The 24862-nt window shown below is 49.9% G+C and overlaps 1 protein-coding gene across 2 annotated transcripts in view; it reads left to right on the top strand.

Moving 5' to 3' along the window:
- Positions 1-24862, top strand: part of ABCA1 (ATP binding cassette subfamily A member 1) — a 114353-nt gene that overhangs the window by 70670 nt on the left and 18821 nt on the right. For both annotated transcript variants that reach the window (XM_080669975.1, XM_080669976.1), the window contains exons 16-35: positions 769-990; positions 1966-2170; positions 3512-3625; positions 5455-5626; positions 6585-6716; positions 7291-7433; positions 7607-7744; positions 8837-9057; positions 10269-10341; positions 11252-11454; positions 12545-12593; positions 12782-12895; positions 13971-14119; positions 15624-15748; positions 16994-17092; positions 19576-19765; positions 20619-20713; positions 21851-21883; positions 23482-23587; positions 24366-24440. In XM_080669975.1, coding sequence (XP_080526101.1) covers positions 769-990; positions 1966-2170; positions 3512-3625; positions 5455-5626; positions 6585-6716; positions 7291-7433; positions 7607-7744; positions 8837-9057; positions 10269-10341; positions 11252-11454; positions 12545-12593; positions 12782-12895; positions 13971-14119; positions 15624-15748; positions 16994-17092; positions 19576-19765; positions 20619-20713; positions 21851-21883; positions 23482-23587; positions 24366-24440 — 2658 coding nt within the window. The remainder of the gene's footprint in view (positions 1-768; positions 991-1965; positions 2171-3511; positions 3626-5454; positions 5627-6584; positions 6717-7290; positions 7434-7606; positions 7745-8836; positions 9058-10268; positions 10342-11251; positions 11455-12544; positions 12594-12781; positions 12896-13970; positions 14120-15623; positions 15749-16993; positions 17093-19575; positions 19766-20618; positions 20714-21850; positions 21884-23481; positions 23588-24365; positions 24441-24862) is intronic.

Raw genomic sequence — 24862 nt, 5'->3', positions numbered from 1 at the left:
ATTCAATGTAATACTAGTTACTATTGATTACAAATGCCCACTTATTGATTGCCAAGCACTGTTTAAATCTTATCACAGGTGCTGTCTTAGTATATCCTCACTAAATCCACTTAACGTACAAGGAAATGAGGCCAAGGAGGTTACGGACTTCACTGAGGTCATCTGACCCTGTGGCAGAGCAGTTCTTGCTAAAAGCAAACCCCTCTCATGCTCTGGTACCTGATTGTGAGGGACGGAGCTCTGGCCGGGGTGGGGGGGGGTGGTCCTCTGGCAGGTGCATGGGAGCCACTCGGGGACTATTGCGTGCTGGCAGGTCCTGCTCAGATACACCCAACTCCTGCAGGTCAACGTAAAGGTCCACGCGAGTTCAGGTGACTGTGGGAGTGTGGGATCCATGGCCGGTTGTCAAGGGGGATGTGACGATTGCCTGGCCATTTTCCTTGGCTGTTGGAGGGGGAAGTCATGTGGGTTGCCATCTCTCTCACAACTCTCTTGGTGCCAGGAGTCATAGTCCTTTAAAAGAAAAAGCCAGGTCAGATTGCTTTGAGAAACAAAGAACAAAATGGTTGAGATAAACCTTGATGAGTGTCAACCCTGGACTCTGCTCTGGTCCTGACTAACGCTATTTTGCTGTGTGGTCCTGGGTTAGTCATTTCCCTTCTCCAGGCTTGGGTTTCTTCATCAGAAAAACGAACAGCACCGTTCCTCAATATCGTCTCCAAGAGGAGGGGAATAAGCAGCATGTTTATTGGGTTTCTTCCTTTCCAGTTGGGAAACCTGCTGCCCTACAGTGACCCCAGCGTGGTGTTTGTCTTTCTGTCCGTGTTCGCCGTGGTGACCATCCTGCAGTGCTTCCTCATCAGCACGCTCTTCTCCCGGGCCAACCTGGCAGCCGCCTGCGGGGGCATCATCTACTTCATGCTGTACCTGCCCTACGTCCTGTGTGTGGCCTGGCAGGACTACGTGGGCTTCACGCTCAAGCTCTTCGCGGTGAGTGACTCTGGCCTTCCTGTAGTCGCCGCTGTCCCAGCCACCCCTGGGCTTCACCTCCGTGCTGCCGTCCGGGCTGAGAGAGTCTTTCCAATGGGATGTGAACCTCAGAGCTAGATTCTAAGCTGCTTGAAGGCAGGGGCTGCGTCTCATGACATTGTTCGCCGTTAGTCCTCTCAGTGAATCGAATGGTGGAATTGAATCCGATGGAACTTTTCAGAGCCAGGCTGCACCACACACCTAGCTGTGGGTAAATGGCATTGGGGAGCCCCTCTAGACAGCAGATGCCGTCTCCACCTTTCATCTCCACCCCCACGTACGCTCACCGTAAGTCATAGCTGCAGACAGAACTGAAACCTCTTGAGGTCACAGGTGGCTCCTTCTTGACTCTGTGCTCCTTGTGTCCAGCATGGGGTTTCACTTGAGTAACGTTTTCTGAACTGAAAAAACGGACCCCTGCCCTCGACACTTCCTTCCCTTGTACATGGTAGGAGGGGCCTTCAAGGGTGTGTAAGCCCGTCTAAGGGTGCGTTGCCAGCTCTCCCCCGGATCACTTCTAAGAGTCACCTCCAGGTGCCTCAGTTTGGACCCTTAAATATCCGGGGCCCCAGGCAGGCTGCTCTGACATGAGCCATCACTCCTGAGCAGAGGGCTCAGGAGTGTCTTGATGATGTATGAGTGTGTGGGGTGCAGGATTGTTGAGCCCTTGGGGCATCTTTGGGGGCATAAAATTCTAAAAGTTTTACACTTCATCATATCGTGTTTCCAAAATGTGTGCGCATAATGAGTGGCTATAAATAGAATCATTTTATATGCTGCCAAGGAGCCCCTGCCCCAGAGGGACCCTGTAGATGACTACTTCCATGTCTTGTAATTGATCCATTTTGTACATTCAAATTTCTCCAGGTGAAATTTACATTGGAAGTGTTAGAAAAAAGAGACAGGAGATAAGTGACTTTCGCTTCTTTCTCACAGAGCCTGCTCTCCCCCGTGGCTTTCGGGTTTGGCTGTGAGTACTTTGCCCTTTTCGAGGAGCAGGGCATTGGGGTGCAGTGGGACAACCTCTTCGAGAGCCCCGTGGAGGAAGATGGCTTCAACCTCACCACCTCGGTCTCTATGATGCTGTTTGACGCCTTCCTCTATGGGGTGATGACGTGGTACATCGAGGCTGTCTTCCCAGGTACGCCGAGCTTCCGCCCTGCTTTAGCCGTCTGCTAGGGAAATGCGACTTGTCGCTGAAGAGCTTGCCTCCCTTGTTGCTGGGACTTCTGCAGGGCTGGGGGCTCCCTGGGAAGTGGCTACGGCTTTAGACCTATGGCAAACACACAGACCAAGGAGAAGCAGCTGATGCTAAAAGTACAACTCTTACTACCGGGATAGCCCTTTTTCTTTTTTTAAAATATATTTTTACTGATTTCAGAGAGGAAGGGAGAGGGAGAGAGAGAGAGAGAGAGAACATCAATGATGAGAGAGAATCATTGATTGGTTGCCTCCTGCACGCTCCCACACTGGGGATTGAGCTTGCAAATTGGGCATGTGCCCTGACCGGGAATCAAACCATGTCCTCTTGGTTCAAAAGTCAATGCTCAACCACTGAGCCACGCCGGCCGGCTAGCCCTTATTTCTTGAGCTCTGTGTGCCAGGCACTGTCCAAAGTGTTTTATTTGCTTTGGTTCATTTAAAATCCTGATAAGACTACAATGAAGGAGTTACTGTTATAACCAGTGTTTGCAAATGAGAAAACTGTGACTCAGAGAAGTTAAGTAATTGCCTGTGGCCACACAGCTGGTAAGTGTCGGTGCTTGGAGGTGAACCCAGTTGGGTTACCCTGGGTCAGCTGGCCCAGGAGATTGCTCCCAGAGCTGACCCAGTTCTCTCATTCTGCATCCCCAGAATTACCACTGGTGGAGGCTCTGTTTCCTCAGCACAGCTTGTGAATAACAAATGCATTGGCTCCCAGCCCTGGCTTGTGATCTAATCGAATTAGCATTCATAAAAATTTATTCGGTACTTCCCTTAATAAATCTCCCTGACCAAGACCTGCCTTGGATACATTTTCATGTAAGATCAAATTCTGAGAGAGCAAGGTTTAACTCTTTCTGGTTCACCTTCTAATTTTCCCCTAAGGGGAGGTGGGTAGGTATACATGAAATGATTATTACCCCTACCTGAACTTCCTGCATAGGATATGCAATTTTGTATCATACAGATCTGAGTTCAAATTCTGAGTCCTCCACTTACTGGCTGAGTGATCTTGGGTAGAGGAATGATCCCTCAATTTCCTCGTCTCTAAAATGGGGACGATAGCTGTGTCACAGGGTGGTTGGGAGATTCAAAGAAGTGCAAACTTATGTCATACAAAGTAGGTCTCATCGAATGGTAGTTTCCCCTCCCCCCCTTTATTCCAGCCTGTCCCTGTCTCCCAAGGAAGGCAGCGCAAGGAGAGAGAGGGTCTGGTTGGGATATCTCAGGAATGCTGGAATGTGGCGGAGCTTGATTCATGCCTGTGCTTTGCTTTCAGGCCAGTATGGAATCCCCAGGCCCTGGTATTTTCCTTGCACCAAGTCCTACTGGTTAGGAGAGGAAAGTGATGAGAAGAGCCATCCTGGTTCCAGCCAGAAGGGCACCTCTGAAAGTAAGTGCTGCTGCCCCCACTGACTGCTGGGGGCAAGAGTCTAAAACCACTCCATTGTCCCTTTCCCAGTTCTCCCAAGCTGTTTGTGTCAGTGCTGTCCACTTGTCAGAGTCAGCATCTGAGTCCCTGAGGGGGTTTTTCTTGGCTTCTTGGGAACTGACTCTAAGCCTCCTCCTCCACCCTCCCCACCACCTCTCCACTTCTCATGCTATCCTAATAAGTAGAAGGAAGAGAAATACAACTGTGATTGTGGAACCGTCACCTCACTGCCTGCCTGGCCATGGTGATAGCTATAGGAACCAGTGTAGGCTGACACCATGTGGCTGCCACAGGGCTCAGCCTGTGCTTCTTAATGTTCTCACCTTCATTACTCAGAGCCTAATCCTCTCCTGGCTCCTGACCTGCGGGTGGTGATGCCTATAGTTCAGCAAAGGCTCTGCCTTCTGGGCTCTTTGCTCAGGTTCTTGGAGGGAAGTTCTCTCTGTGCGTTCACTGTGGCTTCCTCAGTTTTCATAAGTCCCTCTTCTGCTGCTCCCCTCTGCGTCCTCCTCCTCATCACCAGTGGTAAAGTGTGGCCTTCCTTAGCCTGGTCTTCTTGCCCAACCTCCTCTCTACCCCTAGCTTCTGTATCCGTCACCTGGAGCTGCTCACAGCTGCCGGAACGCCTCACGTTCTTCCACAGCTCCCTGCCTTGCGTGCCGTTTTCTCTCACGGGAGAACTCTCCAACTTGCCCGCCTTGTAAATTCCTACTTGCTCTTCAAGGTCTAGTTCAATATCCCTTCCCCCAAGGAGCCCTACTAGCTTTCCAGGTAGTCAGTCACTTCCTCCTCTGAGATTTCATAGCGTTAAAAAAAACCAAACCCTTTTTATTTTAAAATAATTGTAGACTCACAGGAAGTTACTAAAGGAAACTTGTACCTTTTACCCAGTTTTCTCCAGTAGTGACACCTAACATAACTATAGTACAATCTCAAAACCATGAAATAGACATTGGTCCATTTCACAGACCTTCAGATTTCACCAGTATTACATGCACTTGTGTGTGTTTGTGTGTGTGTGTTGTGTGTTTAGTTCTGTGCAGTTTTATCACTTGTATAGGTTCATGTAATCACTACTTCAGTCAAGATGCAAAACTGTGTTTTCACCACAAGCTCCCTCCTGCGACCCTTTCATAGCCACAGCCCTTCCTCCCCATTCTGTGACATCTGTCAATCAACATTCTGTTCTCCACTTCTATAATTTTATTATTTCCGTAATGTTATATAAATGGAACCTTACAATATATAATCTTTGGGGTTTGGATTTTTATTCAGTATAATTCCCTTGAGATCCATCCAAGTTGTGATGTGTATCAACAGATTGTTCTTTTTCATTGCTGAATAGTATTCCACAAGATGGCTACACCACAAGTGCCATGGCACTTCACATGTGTTTTTTAAAGAGCTTTTAGCATCTTATATTTTAACTGATTGTCAAGTCTTTCCCCCTACACGACTGATCCTCCTGTATCATTGTGTTCCCATCACCAACACCAGTGCCCAAATGGGCCCTAAATAAATGCAGGGGTGGGCAAAAGTATGTTTATAAGTTGTGAGTACATGAAACAGAGTTTATTCTTATACTATTATTTATTTATCAACTATTATATTATTTATGTATTATCATTAGCCTGCTTTTGTGCACCCCTGTATTTATAGCCTGCCTTCCTGGGAAACCAGAAGGGGGCATGGAGAGGGGAGAGTTCTTAAAGTACACGTCCAGCTGCTGGTCTTCACAGGCCATGCGTCATTGCTTTCTGCATTCATTCCTGTCTTCTCTCTTCTCACAGTCTGCATGGAGGAAGAACCCAGCCACCTGAAGTTGGGTGTGTCCATTCAGAACCTGATGAAGGTTTACCGAGATGGCATGAAGGTGGCTGTGGATGGCCTGACCCTGAATTTCTATGAGGGCCAGATCACTTCCTTTCTGGGCCACAATGGAGCCGGGAAGACCACCACCATGTAAGAGGGTGTGGTTCTCTCAGAATCAGCCCCAGGGAGATCCTTGAGCACAGTTAGAAATTCATCCCTAAGCGCACACTGCGTTGGTCACTGGGGTAAGGGCAGGACACACAAGGAGAGGATGAGTGTAAGAATGCTATCTAATCAGATGGTGCTTTCCAAAGGCTGGGTTTACTATATATTATTGATTCAGCCTCAAACAGTCTGGGGGCCTTTTCCTGACCATTCCCATTCAGTTCTCGGCAGTGTGCTTGGAAGGTGAAGTTCTGACAGCTCTGAGCAAGGTTCTCGAGAAAGATTAGATGTGTTGGAGGGAGGTAGCATTTTCCAGGAACTCTGTCTCTAAGCAGCTGTGAGAAGCAGCTGGGCAGCTGGCTGTATGCTTGTCTTCCCCGGACCTACAAGGACCTTCTAGTGGGAAGCTCCCAAAGGGCGCGAAGGCCATGGAAACACCAGAATTAGCCTTAGTGGCTTTCAGTGTGGTCCCTCAACCACTGCAAGGGATATGTCACCGGGGGTGACCTCCTTTTCGTAGTCTGTCTTTTTTTAACGCAAAGCCAATATGTTAGGAACACTGCAGAAAATCTTTAAAAGGCGTACAAAAATCCTACCACTTAACACAAACAAAATTATTTTTATCTTTGAATACTTTCTTGTTGTTCCTCCATCTTATGTGGTCATGATCTTAGGCATGCAGAATCCATGTCCGAAACTAGTCTCCAGTGCAAACTGGAGTTCATTTAAAAAATGCTCATACTGAGATGGTCACTTTCAATACATGGCCCACTCGTAGTCAGTCACTAAAGAGAAGGCTTGTTTGCTTTGTGGGGTGTCAGAGTCCATTAGGAAGGAGTCGGGGGTGGGAGGCTTGAGGCCTCTGCTCTGTGCCGGGAATGGAGCGTTTCTGGGGAGGCGGGGCTTCACGCTGACTCCTGGACTTGAACATTTCTGTCCTCAGGTCCATCCTGACTGGGCTGTTCCCTCCCACCTCGGGGACTGCCTACATCCTGGGGAAAGACATTCGCTCTGAGATGAATACCATCCGGCAGAACCTGGGGGTCTGCCCCCAGCACAATGTGCTCTTTGACATGTGAGTACCAGCAGCACAGGAGGGTGGAGCCTCTCTGGATGTGTGGGGTCATGAGTCAGGGGCGGAGGAGGACCTAAGAGTTTTATGCTCTTTGGTGGTGTCCTTGCCTGGACACTTTGAGACCTGGTTGTCCCTCAATTTAGGGAAAGGAGGAGGTAAACTGTTGGATGGGAGATGTTCCATCAGCCCACCCAGAGGATGAGGGCTTGGGAAGTGGTGCTGTCCACTGCTGTCATTCTGGAGGGTCGATAGGCCCATCCTTTCTCCTGCCACAGCCCTGCCTGATGCTGGGTCACCCCACCAGCAAGTAGGAGGTCCCCCAGGGAGCCCTGTGGTGGAGCAGAGAAAGACCTGGGGCCAAGGACTTTATCCTTCTGGGCCCCAATTTCCTTTTAGGTGAAGTGAGCAGCTCACGCTCACGCCCTCCACAGGGGCTCCCTTCTCTGGGGGTCTGAGGGCAGCTCCAAGTTAATGCAGAGCCAGCTTCTCGGTTGGTTGACGGGGTTCCTCCAGAGAGGGCCCTGTATTCCAGAGCGTCCTGCAGGGCCCAGGGCTGAGCTGCTTCTGTCCCCAGGCTGACTGTGGAGGAGCACATCTGGTTCTACGCCCGTCTGAAAGGCCTCTCAGAGAAGTTCGTGAAAGCGGACATGGAGCAGATGGCCCTGGATGTCGGTTTGCCGCCCAGCAAACTGAAAAGCAAAACAAATCAGCTGTCAGGTGAGGCCTAGAGCTGCCTTCCCTCCCCTCTCCCCTCTCCCCTCTTCCCTGTTCTCTCTCTCTCTCTCTCTCTCTCTGGCCTGTCCCTGGATGGTCTGGGTGCCTCCTCCATTCTTCTCTCACCACTTCTGCCTTGGCTCACTGTCCTCAGCCTCCCTCTCTCTTGCTTACAGGTGGAATGCAGAGAAAGCTGTCTGTGGCCTTGGCCTTTGTTGGGGGATCCAAGGTTGTTATTCTGGATGAGCCCACAGCAGGCGTGGATCCTTACTCCCGCCGGGGAATATGGGAGCTCCTGCTGAAATACCGACAAGGTAAACAGTGTGCATTTATCCTGTGTTGTGGGCTGGGAGGGAAGAAGGGAGGAAGAGGCTCAAGAAGGATGCCATAGCTAATGGCTGTTCTTGCTAGAGAAACAGAATTGCTTCTCATGGAAAATGCGGAACTTGTTTTCTTAAAGCTGTGTGGCCCCTGTGTGTAGGGGGAGGCCTGGTTTATAGGATGCTTAAAGTTTTGTTTTATTTTTTAATATATTTTTATTGATTTCAGAGAGGAAAGGAAAGGGAGAGAGAGAGATAGAAACATCAATGATGAGAGAGAATCATTGATTGGTTGCCTCCTGAATGCCCCCTACTGGGGATCAAGCCTGCAACCCAGACATGTGCCCTTGACCGTAATCGAACCAGGGACCTTTCAGTCTGCAGGCCAACGCTCCATCCACTGAGCCAAACCAGCTGGGCTAGAATGCTTAATGTTTATGCTTCATGACCTAGGGGCCTGCAAGGGGATAAAGGGCATCTCCTTTGGTCTCCCACAGCCCCACCACCATCTCTAGTAAAAAACTTACGCACGTGTCATATAACCATGCCCCCTATTGACTGAGGTCCCCGAGAGCAGAGGCTGTGTCTTTGTTCATCTCTATCCCCATATGGTGCATTAAATTTATGTATGTTGAAAGAGTGGATGAATAAATGAGTGGGTTTGGTTGGCAGTCTGCTTAGCGATTTAGATGATACGTAAGGTTGCCACCTTATGGTTACAATGAGGCGTACAAGCTTTGGAACCAGCCCCGGCTGGCCCTGAGGCCTAGGAAACGTCGTTTAACTTGCCTCAGTTTCTTTGCCTGTGATAACAGTAGAGCCCACCCCATGGAGGATTAAGTTAAAGGAGAATGCATGTAGACCACCTGGCACACTGCCTGGCGGGTCGTCGCCCCCAAATGTTCGTTTTTATTTTTATGAGGGTGCAGTAGCTGTGCCCACAGCTTGGGCATCTCGAGGTCCGGGCCACCAGGCTGCCAGGTCTTTCTCCCATGCTTACCCCTGCTAACATTTTAGCTCTGGCCGCTGCAGTCAGTGCACATCGACAGGTCTCACCTGTCCTGGGTCCTTGTGTTTGTGCCACAGGCCGCACCATCATCCTCTCCACACACCACATGGACGAAGCGGACATCCTGGGGGACAGGATCGCCATCATTTCCCACGGGAAGCTGTGCTGCGTGGGCTCCTCCCTGTTCCTGAAGAACCAGATGGGAACCGGCTACTACCTGACCCTGGTCAAGAAGGACGTGGAGTCCTCCCTCAGCTCCTGCAGAAACAGCAGCAGCACCGTGTCGTACCTGAAAAAGGTGAGCTGCCGCCTGTGTGCGGGGCTGGTGCAGGGGCTGGCCGGGTTCGGGGGTCAGGACTTGCTGGCTGAGAATGGCTTGTCTCCCTCTACCCACTCCGCCACGTTGGCGCCATGGTTCCCTTGGAATCGCGTCATACCGCATACGTGAAAGGCTCGGGCGGCCTCTGTTCCCATAATGCGAGCTCTGTTGAATCCCTTTTGCATTTTCCTGTGGAAGCACATAGGCTGGGTGAGGTCCTTAGAGGACTCTGTTATGTTGGAGAAAAGAGACTTGCGTGGCTGCAGGAGGCTCTGCTGTTCCTGTCATGACCTTGCCATCGCAGTGACCTCAACTTTTAATCTGCAAAGCAGCCGTTTACTGAGCACCGAGTTCATGCCAGACGCTCAGTCTAGCAGACTCTGAGCACAAAAGAAAATGATGATGGTAATTCTTTGTAGCGTTTGCTGTTACTTATATATATATATATTTTTAAAAACATCATGTCAAAGTGGAGAGTAACCCTGGGAATTAGATACTGTGATTACTGTCCCCAATGAGGGAAGGGAGGCTGGTAGTGACTTGGTAGTTTATTCAAGTTCACCCAGTAGGTAAATAATGGAGGTGGGACCAGAACCCAGTAACCATGTACGTTTGCCTCTGGACCATAGTACATGCCTGAGATTTATTAACGTGCTGAAACCCGTGGCACCTAAAACCTTTACATCCCAACCTGGCGCTCCCGTCCACTGCCTTTCACTAGTGCCAGGCTATCCCAAGTGTGGTCTAAAGACGGCCGCACTGCGATCACATTCGGGAGCTCGTTAGAAATGCAGAAACCTGGGCCACCCCAGGACGACTCAGAATCTGCATTTTGTCAGTGCCCTGGTGATTAAACACACATGAGAGCTTGAGAAGCACTGACTAGACATCTAGCCAGGTAACTCCCATGCTCAGCCGGCCAAGGGCCTGCTCACGGCACCCATTGGTGGGCATGGTTCTGTGGATGGCGCTGCATCCCGATGTCCACCTCCTGGAGGGCGGCCATCCCCACAGCACACATGTCGGACCGTGGCCCAGAAGCCTGGCTTCCCCGTTGCATGCCTCTCGGGAGAAGCTTTCCACTCTAGTTCTCACACACAGAGCCTCTCGGAGACCCTCCCTGGCGAAGGTGGTGGTGACTGTGCCTTGCCTGGTCCCTGACCCATTCTCACCTCCTTCTTTGCCATCAGGAGGACAGTGTTTCTCAAAGCAGTTCTGATGCTGGCCTGGGCAGCGACCATGAAAGTGACACGCTGACCATCGGTAAGGATTCTGGGGTTTCTTATTCAGGTGGTGCCTGAGCTTCCCCCAGCTGGGCAGAGTGGAGGCAGAGGAGGAGAGGTGCAGAGGCTGGTGGCGCTGACTCAAGGTTTGCTGCTGGGCCGGGCCGGGCGGCTGTGGGAGAGGGTGCAGCTTGGTGGCGGGTTGGCCTCACGCTTGCTGGGAAGCCTGGGGCTTGGTCTGGGAGCTGACAGGGCAGGGCCTCAGAGAGCTGAGACAATTGGGGGTGAGGGGATCCCTTAGAGGGGTGAATCTGGCTGGACACTGGAGACCAGGGATACGTAGCTCAGGGCCAAGCCACTCGGGAGGGACTAGAGCTCAGGACCTAGGGAGGCTGAGAGCCCAGGAGATGGGGAATAGCCTGCTGGGTTTGCTCCGGAAGCGTGTGTGGGGGCCAGTGTCACCAGTAGTGAGCATGCAACAGAAGCCTGTACCTCGGCCCTCTCTGCCCAGTCCTCGTCGCCAGCATTCTCCAGGGAGGAGACTCCTTCCATGGACTGTCTGATTAGGCTTCTATTGAGATAGATTAAGGATCTTTCTAGGGGAGGGTGAAGAATCTTTTAAAGTTTGTTTAGTCAAGTTTTCCACTGAAGAATCCTAGAGCATAGGCAATAGAAACCAGGCTTTCAAGCTGAGTCATCCATCTATCCGCCCACCCACCCATGCACTGAACCTACGATGGACCTGGTTTGGGGGATCCAGAGACATAGTTCTTGCCCCCAGGAACTCGCGGCCAGAGATGAACATGTGGCATGACTTAGGAATCTGAGACAGGCGTAGTGCGTGGCTAGTGGAGTTCTGAGGGGTAGGCAGAGGAAGAAGGCAGGGAATGGCCGGCCCTCAGTGTGGGACCTCTGCGCTGGCTGAGCCGTCTGTGCTTTGCTCCCCACAGATGTCTCCATCATCTCCAACCTCATCCGGAAGCACGTGGCCGAGGCCCGGCTGGTGGAAGACATTGGGCACGAGCTGACCTATGTGCTGCCCTACGAAGCTGCCAAAGAGGGAGCCTTTGTGGAACTCTTCCACGAGATCGACGACCGGCTCTCGGACCTGGGCATCTCCAGCTACGGCATCTCAGAGACGACCCTGGAGGAAGTAAGTTCAGGGCCCGGCCATCAGAACAGAGCAGGGCCAACAGTCGGAAGGCCAGACGCGCAGCCTGCGTTTCCACTGGGAACAGGTTGCCCTGGAACTGCTCACGGAGTTCTGAGGTCATTGGCCCCTGGGCGGTGTCAGCCCCCGTGAACACGTTAAGGTTGTAGTGGGCGATAGTGGGAAAGAAGTATTAGGATTGCTCCGTGGTATGACCGCGGCACGGCCATGCCCAGGAGCTGGCCGGCATTTATGGAAACTCAGTTTGGGCCAAGTGCCAAGTGCCAAGCGTGGTGTCTTTTTTTTAAGTCATTGTAACTCCATTTAACCCTCATAACAAGATGAGAAAGTAGACACTCAGGGATGCTGAGCTAGGATTTGAAAAGGGGTTTTGGGCTTTAGAGCCCATATTCCCTTTCGGGACACACCCCAGGCCTTGAGGGCTAGAAGGGATATAAAGTTGTCTGGCTCAGTAGTCCCAGGCTTGACGTGCAGCAGAGTCCTCTGGGGATATCTTTGAAGATCAGAACGCCCAGGCTCAGCTGCAGGGCTTCGAATCGGAACTTCTGGAGGGAAGGCCCTGCTGCCGGTGCTTCTGTTGCGTGCTTCCGCGGCAGCGGTCTGTAGATCCGTTTGGAAATCATTGGGCCAGTTCAGATTCTCTTCTGGTGTCTGGATCCCTGCCCCGGCATTTCAGGAGAAGGGAAACCCATCGTCTCCTGGTCATTCTGTCCTGGGAAATGTCATGGCTCCAGCCTACTCCAAGACTTGGGGCCATACACCTGGAAGAAGCCACTGGGCTCATTCTCTGTCGGTGGGGAACACATTTCTGCTGCTGCAGCGTCCTGACGCCGTAGCTTTCATGTGAAAATCATTGCCTTGTCTGGGTTGACAGTCTCGCCACTGAGGCTGTGTTCTTCGGTAAAAAAGGCTTCTCTCCCAAGTGACTCTGACCAAGCGGCATTAATAAGCGAAGCTTCTCCTTCCTGTGTTTAGGGCCTAGCATACCATTCGATAATGTAATCATCACAGCAGTGGTGGCTGCCGTCATCACACGGAGCCTATAATATTCTCAATTTCTCTTATTTTTCAGATATTCCTCAAAGTGGCCGAAGAGAGTGGAGTGGACGCCGAGACCTCAGGTAACCCTCCGGGGGCTGCACACTGGGCTGTGCCTCCCGCAGGCTGCTCGGCTCACGGGGCCAGGCCTTTCCCTTTGAATTGTTGTATGGCATTCCTATCATTAGTGTATAAAGTTCGTTACAGATGCAGAGAGTTGATTTTGTAATAAGTAAAATAAAACGTGGGCCTTCCTTCCCTTTGCCTTCAGATGGCACTTTGCCAGCAAGACGCAACCGGCGGGCCTTCGGGGACAGGCAGAGCTGCCTTCACCCCTTCACTGAGGACGACGCTGTTGATCCCAATGATTCCGACATAGACCCAGGTCCGTGTGGGCGAGATCTGTGTTCCACATCTTGAAAGTGACTTTCCCTCGTGTGTTCTTCTCTGGGGTTATCTTTTGGTGGCCAGGACGGTAGATGCCTGCAGGGAGGGTCCCAAGGGAAGTGGGAAAATGAGGAAAGCCACTCTCCCTTTCCCAGTGTTGCCCTTGCTGTCCAGCCTGAAGGAGAAAGCCCACCCTCATCACTGCCTTCACCGAGCTGGGGTCTTCCTCCCAAGATGCCCTGGGGTCTTCCTCCCAAGATGCCCGTCGATTCTCTGAGTCCATTTAGCATCTTTTCTGTGGAGTCCCAGTTTCTTGCATACCTTAGGTGTTGAGCTGTTGAATAAATAAATATTCTTTGAGTGGGTGGATTTTGAAAGACCCAGAGAGGTGATTTTGCCTTTAGACTCACCTGTGCCCTAGACTTAGATCTTTTGGGGTGAGTGTGTCTCCCTGTGTGTTTGACTGGGATGGAGAAAGGGAGGCAAGAAATCAGGCAGATACTGGTAAGGTGACAGTGAGGAATCATTGGTTGAAGATGAGGATTTCTGTGGAATGTTTAAGAACAGAAACCTGTCTGGCTCTCCCTGCTCCTGCGAGAGGGTGACTCTCTCCTGTTCTCCCTGATTTCAGACACTGTCTGTACTTAGGTCACTTGACTGTGTCTACCTTTTACCAGAAGTCTAATAGATGGTAGACAGATTGCCATTGTGTGTTCTCCAGTGTGTGAGCCTGTGTTCACGGCCTGTTTCATAGAGTATTCCGTAAGCAATCAAGGTTGACCCGATTCATCTGAACAACTGGCTGTGACCGCCAGTCACGTGTGAACACATCTCTTCATTGTCTCGGGCACCTTCATTTTCTGCTCTCATCAGATGAGAACAAAGGCTGAGCCTGCTGTGGCTGCACACTTGGGAGTCCTAGCATGTTCTTGGATGTGAAAGTCCTTTACTCCTGGGATACTTTCCCCTTCAAACTCAGCCTCCAGGATGGTTGCTGCAGGGGCGGGAGGAAGGAGCATGGTGACGCCCAAGTGCTTCAGAGAGTAGGTGACCTTCGTGTTGGCTTCTCGCAGAATCCAGAGAAACAGACCTGCTCAGCGGGATGGATGGCAAAGGCTCCTACCAGGTGAAGGGCTGGAAACTCACGCAGCAGCAGTTTGTGGCCCTTTTGTGGAAGAGGCTGCTGATTGCCAGACGGAGTCGGAAGGGATTCTTCGCTCAGGTGAGCCGTGCTGTGGCAGGCCAAGGATGTGAGATGGGTGCTGGAGCCAGATTATCTGTATTTCCACCCCAGGGCTGCTTCTCGCCACCCATGTATCTGCTGGCAAGTTAGTTCTCCGTGCCTCAATCTCCTCATCTGTAAAATGGGCATAATAATAGTACCTGTGACATGGTTGTTATGAAAATTAAAATGAGAAAGTGCTTAGAATGGGCCTCACATTAGTAATTATTGTGTGTGTGTGTGTGTGTGTGTGTGTGTGTGTGTGTGTATTTATTGTAGAGGAGAGCATAAATAGGACGAAGTTTTTCATAACTTGAGTGATGATGATATGACCAGATGCACTTGACATATCAACTTACTGGAAACTTGTTTTTTCTCTAAATGATGCTTAACTGCAAACTGATAGGAAAAGCCTCCTTACACTGTTGCCTGCATGGCAGCGTCTGCATGCTGACTACTTGGTTAGAGGGAATAACATTATTGCTCTCTAGAGAATCAAGTATAGAGAAGGAGTCTGCAGAGATCCTTCCCCACAGACTGTGTGGGTAATGTAGAGTATGAATCGAGCATACCCTCCTGGATTGAATTCTGGTTCTGCTGAGTGAACTTGGGCAAGTTTCTCCATCTCTCTGAGCCTCACTGACCTTGTTTGTTGATTGGTGCTAATGACACTACTACTTACGGTGGTAATGATTATTAAATGAAGTAATGCTCTTTACAGTACTTTTCCATGGAATTACTCACTCAGTGATAATTTTTAGCATTGAAACCCCAGAACCTTAAAACCATGGGTATCATTTGAATCTTTAAGTTCTTTTTTAAGGATACATTTCTCAGGAATAAGTAGAAGGAGCTTAGAGTTTACTTATAAAGTATGTACAAGTCGTTTTCAGAGAAGGTACGAGTGTAAAGCTTGAGGTGGTTGGGTAAGGATTTAGGTAATTATACTTGTGAGGCCATGGGGGAGACAGTGGCTGCTGCTCCCTTTCAATGGAGACAATGTGGAGAGTGGCTTTTTAAATTTATTATCACACTATGGGTCTGAATGGGTCAGCTCATCTCAGTCTACAGATTATAAATGAGAAAGCTGAGGCCAGAGGGGGAAGTGACTTCTCATGGATGCACTAGTAGGGACAGAACCAGCTTCAGGTCTCTGGCTCCCTGTCCTTCCTCTGAGCTTGAGCTGGGCTCCTGGCCCAGCGTGGTCTTCCCCAGGTTTGCAGGGGGCAGAGGGCAGGACCCCTGAGTCACCCTGACCTATGACCACTGTTGACTCTCAGCTTGATGCCTCTGCCAGGTGCCCGTAGCCTCTGGCCTTGTGCTGCCAGCTTCTAGGGATGCCCTGGAGGGAAGAGGTTTAATTTCAGGCTCCGTGCTTCCAGCCCTCCGACAGCGCCTTGGTGGAGTCTGGCCACGGGCCTTGGACTCACCTGCGTGCCGGCTGGTCTGGGAGGCTTGTCCCATGCTGCCTTTCTAACACCTGTCTTCCCCCCGCTGGTTGTAGATTGTCCTGCCAGCTGTGTTTGTCTGCATTGCCCTGGTGTTCAGCTTGATCGTGCCACCCTTTGGCAAGTACCCCAGCCTGGAACTGCAGCCCTGGATGTACAACGAACAGTACACATTCGTCAGGTATGTGTTTGCCTTCTACGCCCAAGGAGAGAGGAAAGCTCCAGCAAACCATGGTGTCTGCTCTGCCGAGGGCCGGGGAGGCGGGCTCAAGAATCACACAGTGGAATGGGTCTTAGCAGCTGTGGCTGGAGCCTCCACACACACTAATATTACATGCCAAGAACAGCAGTGAACAGAGGCTGAAGGAATAAGCCAGTCAGTCCCCTGTTGCCACATTTGCGCTCCTTTCCTCTTCCTACTGCTGCTGTCAGGAACAGGCATGCCTTTTATGTAAATGATCTGCCCTTGCAAAAAATCTAGGATCGAGCTATACTACATCTGGATTTTCATTTTGTGGTTTAACACAGGGCTTCCAGACACTGTCAACGTTCTTGTTTTTTTGCACAGTACAATGCGTGCATTTATTATCTAGACTTTTTAGTTGTGGATAGTAGCTATTGTTTGTGCTTTGGACAAAAATGCCAGCTACTCTATAACAATCCAGTGCTTCAAACAAAAGGACCGTGGAATTTCTCCATCTCCTTCCACAAGACTTTTCTTCAGTCCTCTAGTAATTGTAGACAGGTAGATCTGGGAAGCAGTCAAGCAGTAGATCTGTTTCAGTGATGTAAAAGAGAAGCTATATTAGAAAAAAAAAAGACAGAAAAAATACGTAAACATGGGAATCGGTCTTTCTTTCTGTGACATCACCTTTCTACCTAGTGCAGGTTACTTTATTCTTTCCTCTCCCAGCTGCTGACGCTGATTGCCCAGGGCTGTGGAGCGTGGACTGGTTTTGTGTTTGTAACCTGAGCCTTTTACTGTTTGTGTGATCCAGTGTCCATGCAAACATGCAGCCAGTAAAGTCCGCCTCGAGTACTATCCTGGCTCTCTGTACCTACTGGGGAATTGTGGAAGTATTTTTGAAATACGGATCCTTAATGAATTCATTTACTTTTTGTTAAAATATGTATGTCAATGTGTATAAGTACGTGTGTATACGCATGTGCACGCACACATACGCACACCTCTCTACATACAGTTTATTTACACAATCCCCACTTTGAAGTGCTGTATGTTACCGTGATATCAAGTGGATGGCCCGAGTCTGAGCTCCTTGTGGGTGGGCTGTTTTATTCATTGCTGTTTTAAGAGCTTGGCACACAGGAATTACTTAATAAAGCATTTGTTTTTAAAAAACGTTTCCTCCTTCAAATGTATGGTTTTAATGAATTGCTGAACTGGCTGCCTCTTCTGTTCCCATAGTAACGATGCTCCCGAGGACCTGGGCACCCAGGAGCTCCTGAATGCCCTCACCCGAGAGCCCGGCTTCGGGACCCGCTGTATGGAGGGGAACCCCATCCCGTGAGTGCCTTTCAGCTACGCACCCTCCGCTCTGGTTTCCTGTGCTCGCTGCCTGGTTTGGTCTCGAGAGCACTGCGTTTTTTATCAGTTGTATGCCACACTGTGACTACCATCGTTTGCCCTTTGAACCATTTTTTTTTAATGTTTAAAAGGCTGATATAGTAATCTAATAAGACCCTCTAGGAACATACATAACAGACTAGGAGCATATCCTAACATCCTGCAAAGCAAATTACTGCAGATGTTTGTTTACTGCTTTATAAGTGAATATTTAATTTAAATAGCACTTTATACTTACTGCTGCAGTGCTTTTCCCTTCCTCCCCCTCCCCCCCCCCCCCCCCCCCCCCCCGCTCCTGTACCTAAATGCAGAGACAGGCTGCTAATATATAGAATTTGCAATTTTGCTTGTCAGCTTCTTGACTTTAACAGCTGAAAAGGTGATGGAGTTTTATAAAAGTTGACATTTTCTCCTTTTAGAGTTGCCTAATTTTATTGTATTCTCCTTCAAAATCCTTGAAGAAAAGGAGGCAGTATGTAGATAAATTCCGTTAAAGACCCATAGACAAAGTAGGTATGTGGGGAAGGTACATCCAGCGATGGTTGTGAGTAAAGACAGTGGACAGAGGTGAGCTTCTGGGACCCCATTCATTGAGGGGAGAGGTGGTTCCACGTTCCCAGACTCAGGTAGAATTTGCAGGTAAGGGTGTTACCCACAAACTGAGGAGTTGTGGAGAGTGTGGGAAGGTGCAGAAATACTGGGAAAGGGCTAACTTCAACCCCAGGTTTTAAAGGGCAGATACAGACCTTGTCCGAGTCACGGTCCAGTGAGCGTGGTACCTGGGTGTGCAGGGTTTTGGAGCAGCTTCTAAGTGTATAGCGATTGTGTACTTGTTATCTCTTATTAATTGGATACTTACTAAATGTTTGTTACTACTTACTGGGTGGTAAATCCTAGCAGCCAATATTATCAGCTCCTAAAGAACAAGATGACTAACGTGGAGAAGGACCAAGCGGCATCCTATTCTGGATGTCACGATTCTTTTGAGGAGATTCCACTCGACAGTTTTGTAGGCAAGATAGAAGAATGAGAGGAGATGGTGATAGAAAGGGATGGATGCAGCTCCTGCCAGCTGAGCAGCGTGGACTCAATGCCAGCCTGGGAAGGCTCGTGGGACCAGGTCTGGGTTGAGATCTCGCCAACAGCACAGGAGAGGCAGGGCCCCGACATCAGAGGGCTCCCCGCCGTGAGGCCCAGCAACATGGAACCTGTGTTGGGGGCACTCAGATGTGGGGGCCCCACTCTGGGCACTTTCAGGTTTTTCAGGAAGTAGTGGAACGGAGGGACAGGAGGGACATTTGGCGGGGCCACTTCCCTGGGGCATTTATCTTTGCCTCAGCCACTCATTGTGTGCAGGTGTTAGGAAGGGAACTTCAGGAGGAGCCGGGGCTTCCCTGGAAGTTTCCATTTCACTGGGGCACCTTACAGAGAGCTAGAGAGCAATCCACAGAACGGTTCATGTGGACGGTGGCTGTGTGTTAAATTGTAGCAGTTTGGAACTAGAAGGGATAGGAAATGACTTAATGAAACAAGTCAGTCTATGTTTTTATTTTACTGTTGGAGAAAATAAGCCCTGAGAGGGCAGGCGACGTGTTGATGATCTCACAGTGAGTCAGAGAGCGAGTCGGGCATGAACGACCCAGCTCTCCGTGTACCAATCGCTCTAACACCCGCCCCCCCCTACTTGTTTTGAAACATAAAGTGAATCTTGACATTGTCTACAGATTATCAGCACATTGAGCATAAAACCGAGACCCCTTCCAGGCCTGTGTCATCTGGCTCCTGCCTCCTCCTCTGCCTCCTAGCTCATCACCTTCCAGCCACACTGCCTCCCGCTGTTCCTTCAACAGGAACCTCAGGGCCTTTGCACCTGCGCTTCCTGCTGCTTCTGCTTGTCACATTCTTTCCCTCCAAATCTCTCCCTGGCTCAGCCTTTATGTTCTGGCCAAAGTGTATCACCTCTTGGTGCAACTGCTTTCCGACCAGTCACGCTCCCTTTATTTTGCTACATGTTTTCCCATTTAAGATGGTATTTCATCATCACCTAACTCTTCGATGGGAACAAACTCCATGAAGGCAGGGACTTTGTCCTGTTCACTCCAGACTCTCAAATACGCAGAAGAGCGTCTGGCACAGAGTTGATGCTCATTGAGTATTTTGGAGTGAACGCGTGGGTGAGTGATTGAATGCTGGTGGATTGGATCGACTGGAGTTCTGCAGATGAGCATCTAGGCCCTCTTTGCATTCCATTGATCATATCTGTGAAGTGAGCTCACAGCTTACAAGTCTTTGGAGGGATCGGATAATCAGATGGGGAAGGGTCGATGCATGTCTGCAGATGTTATTGATAGATCCTGTGCCCCTGAGGCGACAGGAAACCTAGGCCCTCTGGGTGACCTGGCCTTGCTGTCCTTCCTGTGCAGAGACGTGCCCTGCTTGGTGGGAGAGGAGGAGTGGACCACGGCCCCCGTCCCTCAGACGATCACGGACCTCTTCCAGAATGGGAACTGGACGATGGAGAACCCCTCACCCACCTGCCAGTGCAGCAGCGAGAAAATCAAGAAGATGCTGCCCGTGTGTCCCCTGGGGGCCGGGGGGCTGCCTCCTCCACAGGTGAGTCCCTCACCAGGTGTGACTGAGCAGGCAGGGGTGCAGGGTGTGCTGGGGAAGAAGGATGGGGTGACATAGCAGGAGCGTCTTGATCGTAGTTCTTGTCACAGGGAAAAGCATGTGAGTTTTGAGGGGAGGAGGCTTGAACCACCTTGTTCCTATATCTGAGTGAGCTTAGCCTGTTTCTTTATTTTGAAGAGACTTGTTTGTGTTAAAACCAGAACACAACACTCTGGACCAATGGGCTATGGGAGACACTCACGGTGCCCTCTCCCAGAGTGGGGGTGTCACAGGACAGGCCCCCCTTCCTCCCCGGCTCTGCCTTAGGGAGGCTGGCCCATCACTGTCTGAAGGTCTTGTTAAGTCTGACATTCTCTGAGAGTCTGAGCATGGGACGCAGTTGTGAGCCATTTTTTTTCTGAGAACAGTTTCAGGATGAGGCTTGCTTGTGAAAGCCGTCTGCTGCTTTATCAGCATCCAGGTTGCGGGTTCCGGTTATGCCTTTCTAAAATAATAGCTAATCTACTCATCCGTGTGACACCGCTGAACAAAGAACTCACCAAGCTAGTCAGTGATGCTGCTCCCTACAGACCTTTGTGACTGTGAAGAATAGATTGTACAGGCTGTGGTTTCCAGAATAATTTCCTGGGGAACTTTTTGGAGTGGCTTAAGCGTATGGCCTGAGTCAGGGGTAGAATGAATCGGGCTTTGGTGGCTGGCTTGGGGGTACCTGGGCTTGTGGGCAGGGTCTAGTGGTGTGTTTCTGAGGGTCATGTGTCAACGTAGTCCTTGATTTGCTTTTTGTCTCAATTCTGGTCCATAAAAGCACATGTGCTTGGTTTTTCTGTAACAACAGAGAAAGCAGAACACGGAGGACATCCTTCAGAACCTGACGGGGAGAAACATCTCGGATTACCTGGTGAAGACATACGTGCAGATCATAGCCAAAAGGTCATTCTCTGCTAAACTCAGTCCTTGCTCTGTCATTACTGATCAGAGGAATTTAAGACCTAAAGATAGTAGGCCGAGTAGTGGGGGAAACATCATGTTTGCCTGATGTTGTCTTGGAAGCTTAGGATGCGCTTTCAGAGTAGACAAGATGAAAAGTATTATGAACATTCGATTGTCAGCTTCAAGACTGAGTTTGCCTGGTTCCAGAATGAAAATAAATCTGGGTTCAGATTCTAATTCTGCCACTTACCAACTAGCTGTTTGACGAACGGTAACCAGTTATCCTTTTAAATCCTCAGTTGGTGTCAAATGTGAAAGCAATGCTGCTCTTATGAGTTTGTCGTGAGGACTAAATGAATGATAAATATAAACACCGCTCATGGTTGGGATGCATGGCGGCCTGGGCCGTGGAGTGGGGAAGCGCCATGGAGCTTCCTGGAGCCTCGCAGCCTAATGCTGACCACGTAGCTCAGGGGCGGGGAACCTTCTTTCTGCCAAGGGCCATTTGGATATTTATCACATCATTCAGTCACCGGCCATACAAAATTATCAACTTAAAAATGAGCCTGTTATATTTGGTCAGACATTTAATTGACTCACTACTTGGTAGTCAAATGCCGTGGTAGGGCCAGACCAAGTGATTCTGTGGGCCTCATATGGCCCGCAGGCTGGATGTTCCCCACCCCTGATTTACCCACTATCGCTTCCCACTGGTTTGGTCAACGGGGCTTCTCGGAGTTCTCAGTGGCTCTAAATGACAAGGCTGTGCTTGAATGACAGCTACTGTGAGTTTCCAACAAAGAGACACAACCTCTCCCTATGTCATCCCTAATTGATGCATGACTTTGAATTTTAGAAGTTTCTAGTTTGATCACATCTTTGTCTATAAGTTGGTTTCTGAATTGGTTTAATCCAAGGCATGGTTTTCATATACATAAGATTTTAAGAATGGGAGGAAAAATGACATGCCGATTAGGGCTTCTTCCCATCGGCAAAAACTTACACCATCAGCTTGACCCTAGGATTATTTCCGTCCCTTTGTTGAGTCCTCAGGTAGATATTGACTCCTTCTGTGTCATCAGGAATAGGATCCGTGTTGCTCTGAACTGATTTTTGATTTGTCTCTGGTTTCTGCAGCTTAAAGAACAAGATCTGGGTGAACGAGTTTAGGTGAGTTGACCTCTTCCTGTGCTTTCCCCCTGACCTCCTGTCGGTCAGGAGGGTGGTTCTGATGCAGGAATCGTGGGCCCCGGGAAGTTGTTAGTTTGGGGATTGCGTTGCCCTCAGTGTTTCTGCTCAGCGCCAGCTGCCACTGCAGAGGCATGTGAACGCTGGGCACACTGATCTCCTCGAGGAGGCGCAGAGGCTCTTTATGGTGCGATTAAACAGGAAGCACAATGTTGTGAGGGGAAAACCTACCCTGGCTACACTTTGCCCCCAAACCAGATTCCCAGGGGTTCTCTTGGAAGAAATAAGACGCATCAACACCATATATTCTCACTGTATTTCAACCCATCTATCCCTCTGGGATTTGAAGGAACAGGTGGGATCAGGGAAGAAAGGACGGAAGAATCGTTGAAGCTCATTAACATCTTATGAAAAATGGGCTACTTTATGTGGCTGCCTCACAGCGTGACTCTTTGACACTGCTTTCCGCTTTCCCTCCCTGCCTTTTTCCTGAGGGCCAGGCCCCACAGAACTGTGAACAGAGCAGACCTGGGCTCATTATGGTAAACCTCTGGCCTCTTGGTCAGTGTCCTCACTCCTTGTCCTGACTTCCTGTCTGCTTGACTTTTTAAATTATTTTATTTAAAATTATTTATATATATATATATATATATATATATATATATTTAAATATATTTTATTGATTTTTTTACAGAGAGGAAGGGAGAGGGAGAGAGAGTTAGAAACATCGCTGAGAGAGAAACATCAATCAGCTGCCTCCAGCACACCCCCTACTGAAGAGGTACCTGCAACCAAGGTACATGCCCTTGACCGGAATCGAACCCGGGACTCTTCAGTCCGCAGGCCGACGCTCTATCCACTGAGCCAAACTGGTTAGGGCTTAATATATTTTTATTGATTTCAGAGAGGAAGGGAGAGGGAGAGAGAGATAGAAACATTAATGATGAGAATCACTGACTCGCTGCCTTCTGCAGGCCCCCTACTGGGGATTGAGCCCACAACCCAGGCATGTGCCCTGACCAGGAATTGAACAGTGACCTCCTGATTCATAGGTTACACTCAACACTGAGCCACACCGGCTGGGCCCATCTGCTTGTCTTGAGACCCAAGTTCAGGCCTGAGCACCAGGGTGGGAGGAGCTGCTTCTGTCTGTAGTCAGGCCCAGACCCTTGCTACTTGGGCAGGAACCCTAAGGGTAAGGAAAGAGATTGCCAGAATCCACTAGAGCCGTGGTCGGCAAACTGCGGCTCGCGAGCCACATGCGGCTCTTTGGCCCCTTGAGTGTGGCTCTTCCACAAAATAACACGGCCTGGGCGAGTCTATTTTGAAGAAGTGGCGTTAGAAGAAGTTTAAGTTTAAAAAATTTGGCTCTCCAAAGAAATTTCAATCGTTGTACTGTTGATATTTGGCTCTGTTGACTAATGAGTTTGCCGACCACTGCCCTAAAGGAGTCCAGTGGTAACTTTCTCTCGGTCTAACTTCGGTGCTGCTGTGAAGAAGCAGTTCGCCTGCAGGAAACGTGGTGTCCAGGGTCCTGTGCCCTGCGCTGTCTGTGTTTTAACCTCAGGCTGTTCTTCCAGGTATGGCGGCTTTTCCCTGGGTGTCAGCAATTCTCACGCACTTCCTCCAAGTCAAGAAGTTAACGATGCCATCAGGCAAATAAAGAAACACTTGAACCTGGCCAAGGTACGGTGTCCCTCCCAGGACATGTCAGAAAGGGGCCCAGAGCTGCTGGTACAGGGGAGCAGTTGGCAGGGGCATCCGATCACTGAGCACCTCATTGTGTAAGACTTGGGTACAACGTCGTCCTGAGTAGTTAGCATCTTGTGCCAGCCAACACCGAGCTGGGACTCAGTGACCAGTTAGGATCTGAAAGCATAGACCAAAGACAAGTCCAGGTCTCTCCCAGTAACTTAAGTTTATGAATTTAGCCAGTAGGTAAGCAAACTTCACATCAAACATACTTTTCCAAAGAGGTCACTGTTAAACAGGAAACGAATCCTTTTCTGTAGGTGTTCAGCAGGTATTAGGACTCACTAAGCATTCACTTCATTTCTCTGTGCCTGGAGTTTCCCATTTTTAATTAAGAATTGAGGGGGGTCAGATGATGGGGACGCTGGGATCACAGACGCAGGGATAGTCCTCGAGTCTGTATCTCCGTTTTGAGGCCCAGACCCCACAAGGGTAGCCCTGGGCCCTAGGATGACGCCAGGGGAGCATTTTGAAGCCACCCCTGAGTTAGAGACACACATGGAAGTCTTGGGACTTTGAATCACAGGGCTTCCCAGTGGTTCCTTCGAGACTTGTGGCTCATGGCAGCAGCGGTGCTTTAGATTTCTGGCCACTCGTTTCTCGGAGGCTTCAGCTTTCCTTTTAATGAACAAGGTAGTCACGGTGCCCGTCCTAAGGTTGTCCTGCTGCTCCTGCGAGCCGTCTGAGCTGAGGCAGGTTCTGTCGTCCACAGGACAGCTCTTCGGATCGATTTCTCAGCAGCTTGGGAAGGTTCATGACAGGACTGGACACGAAAAACAACGTCAAGGTAAAGCCCTTTGTTCCGGTAGCTTCCTGATGCACAGTAACCCTATGTTCAGCTCCTGAGCGCCCTGATGGGGTAGGCACGGCAGAGAGAGCAGTCTAGTAGCCTCACCAGCGAGGACGTGCAATGCAGTGATTCAGAGAGTTTGCTTTGCCCCCAGACACAGCAGGTGGACCATTGTGACCTTGACCTCTCTAAGCCTCAGTTTCCTAACCTCTACCATGGAGAGAGTACTCAGGCTCTCTCAAAGCCGTGATGAAAATTAAATGAGTTAAACATAGAGGGTAATCGGCACTGTGCCTGGCCACACGGTCAGTGCTTGGTACACCTGGTTGCCCTTACCGCTTTGCCACGTTCTCTGACCATAATGTTTTGTCTCGGTGCGTGACTGGGATTTCTGAAATTTACAGGCGCACGTGCGTGTA

The sequence above is a fragment of the Plecotus auritus genome (genome assembly GCF_963455305.1).
Source record: "Plecotus auritus genome assembly, chromosome: 5".
NCBI classification, from domain to species: Eukaryota; Metazoa; Chordata; class Mammalia; order Chiroptera; family Vespertilionidae; genus Plecotus; species Plecotus auritus.
Note: the sequence above shows the minus strand (reverse complement) of the source record. Positions and strands in the feature narration are given on the sequence as shown.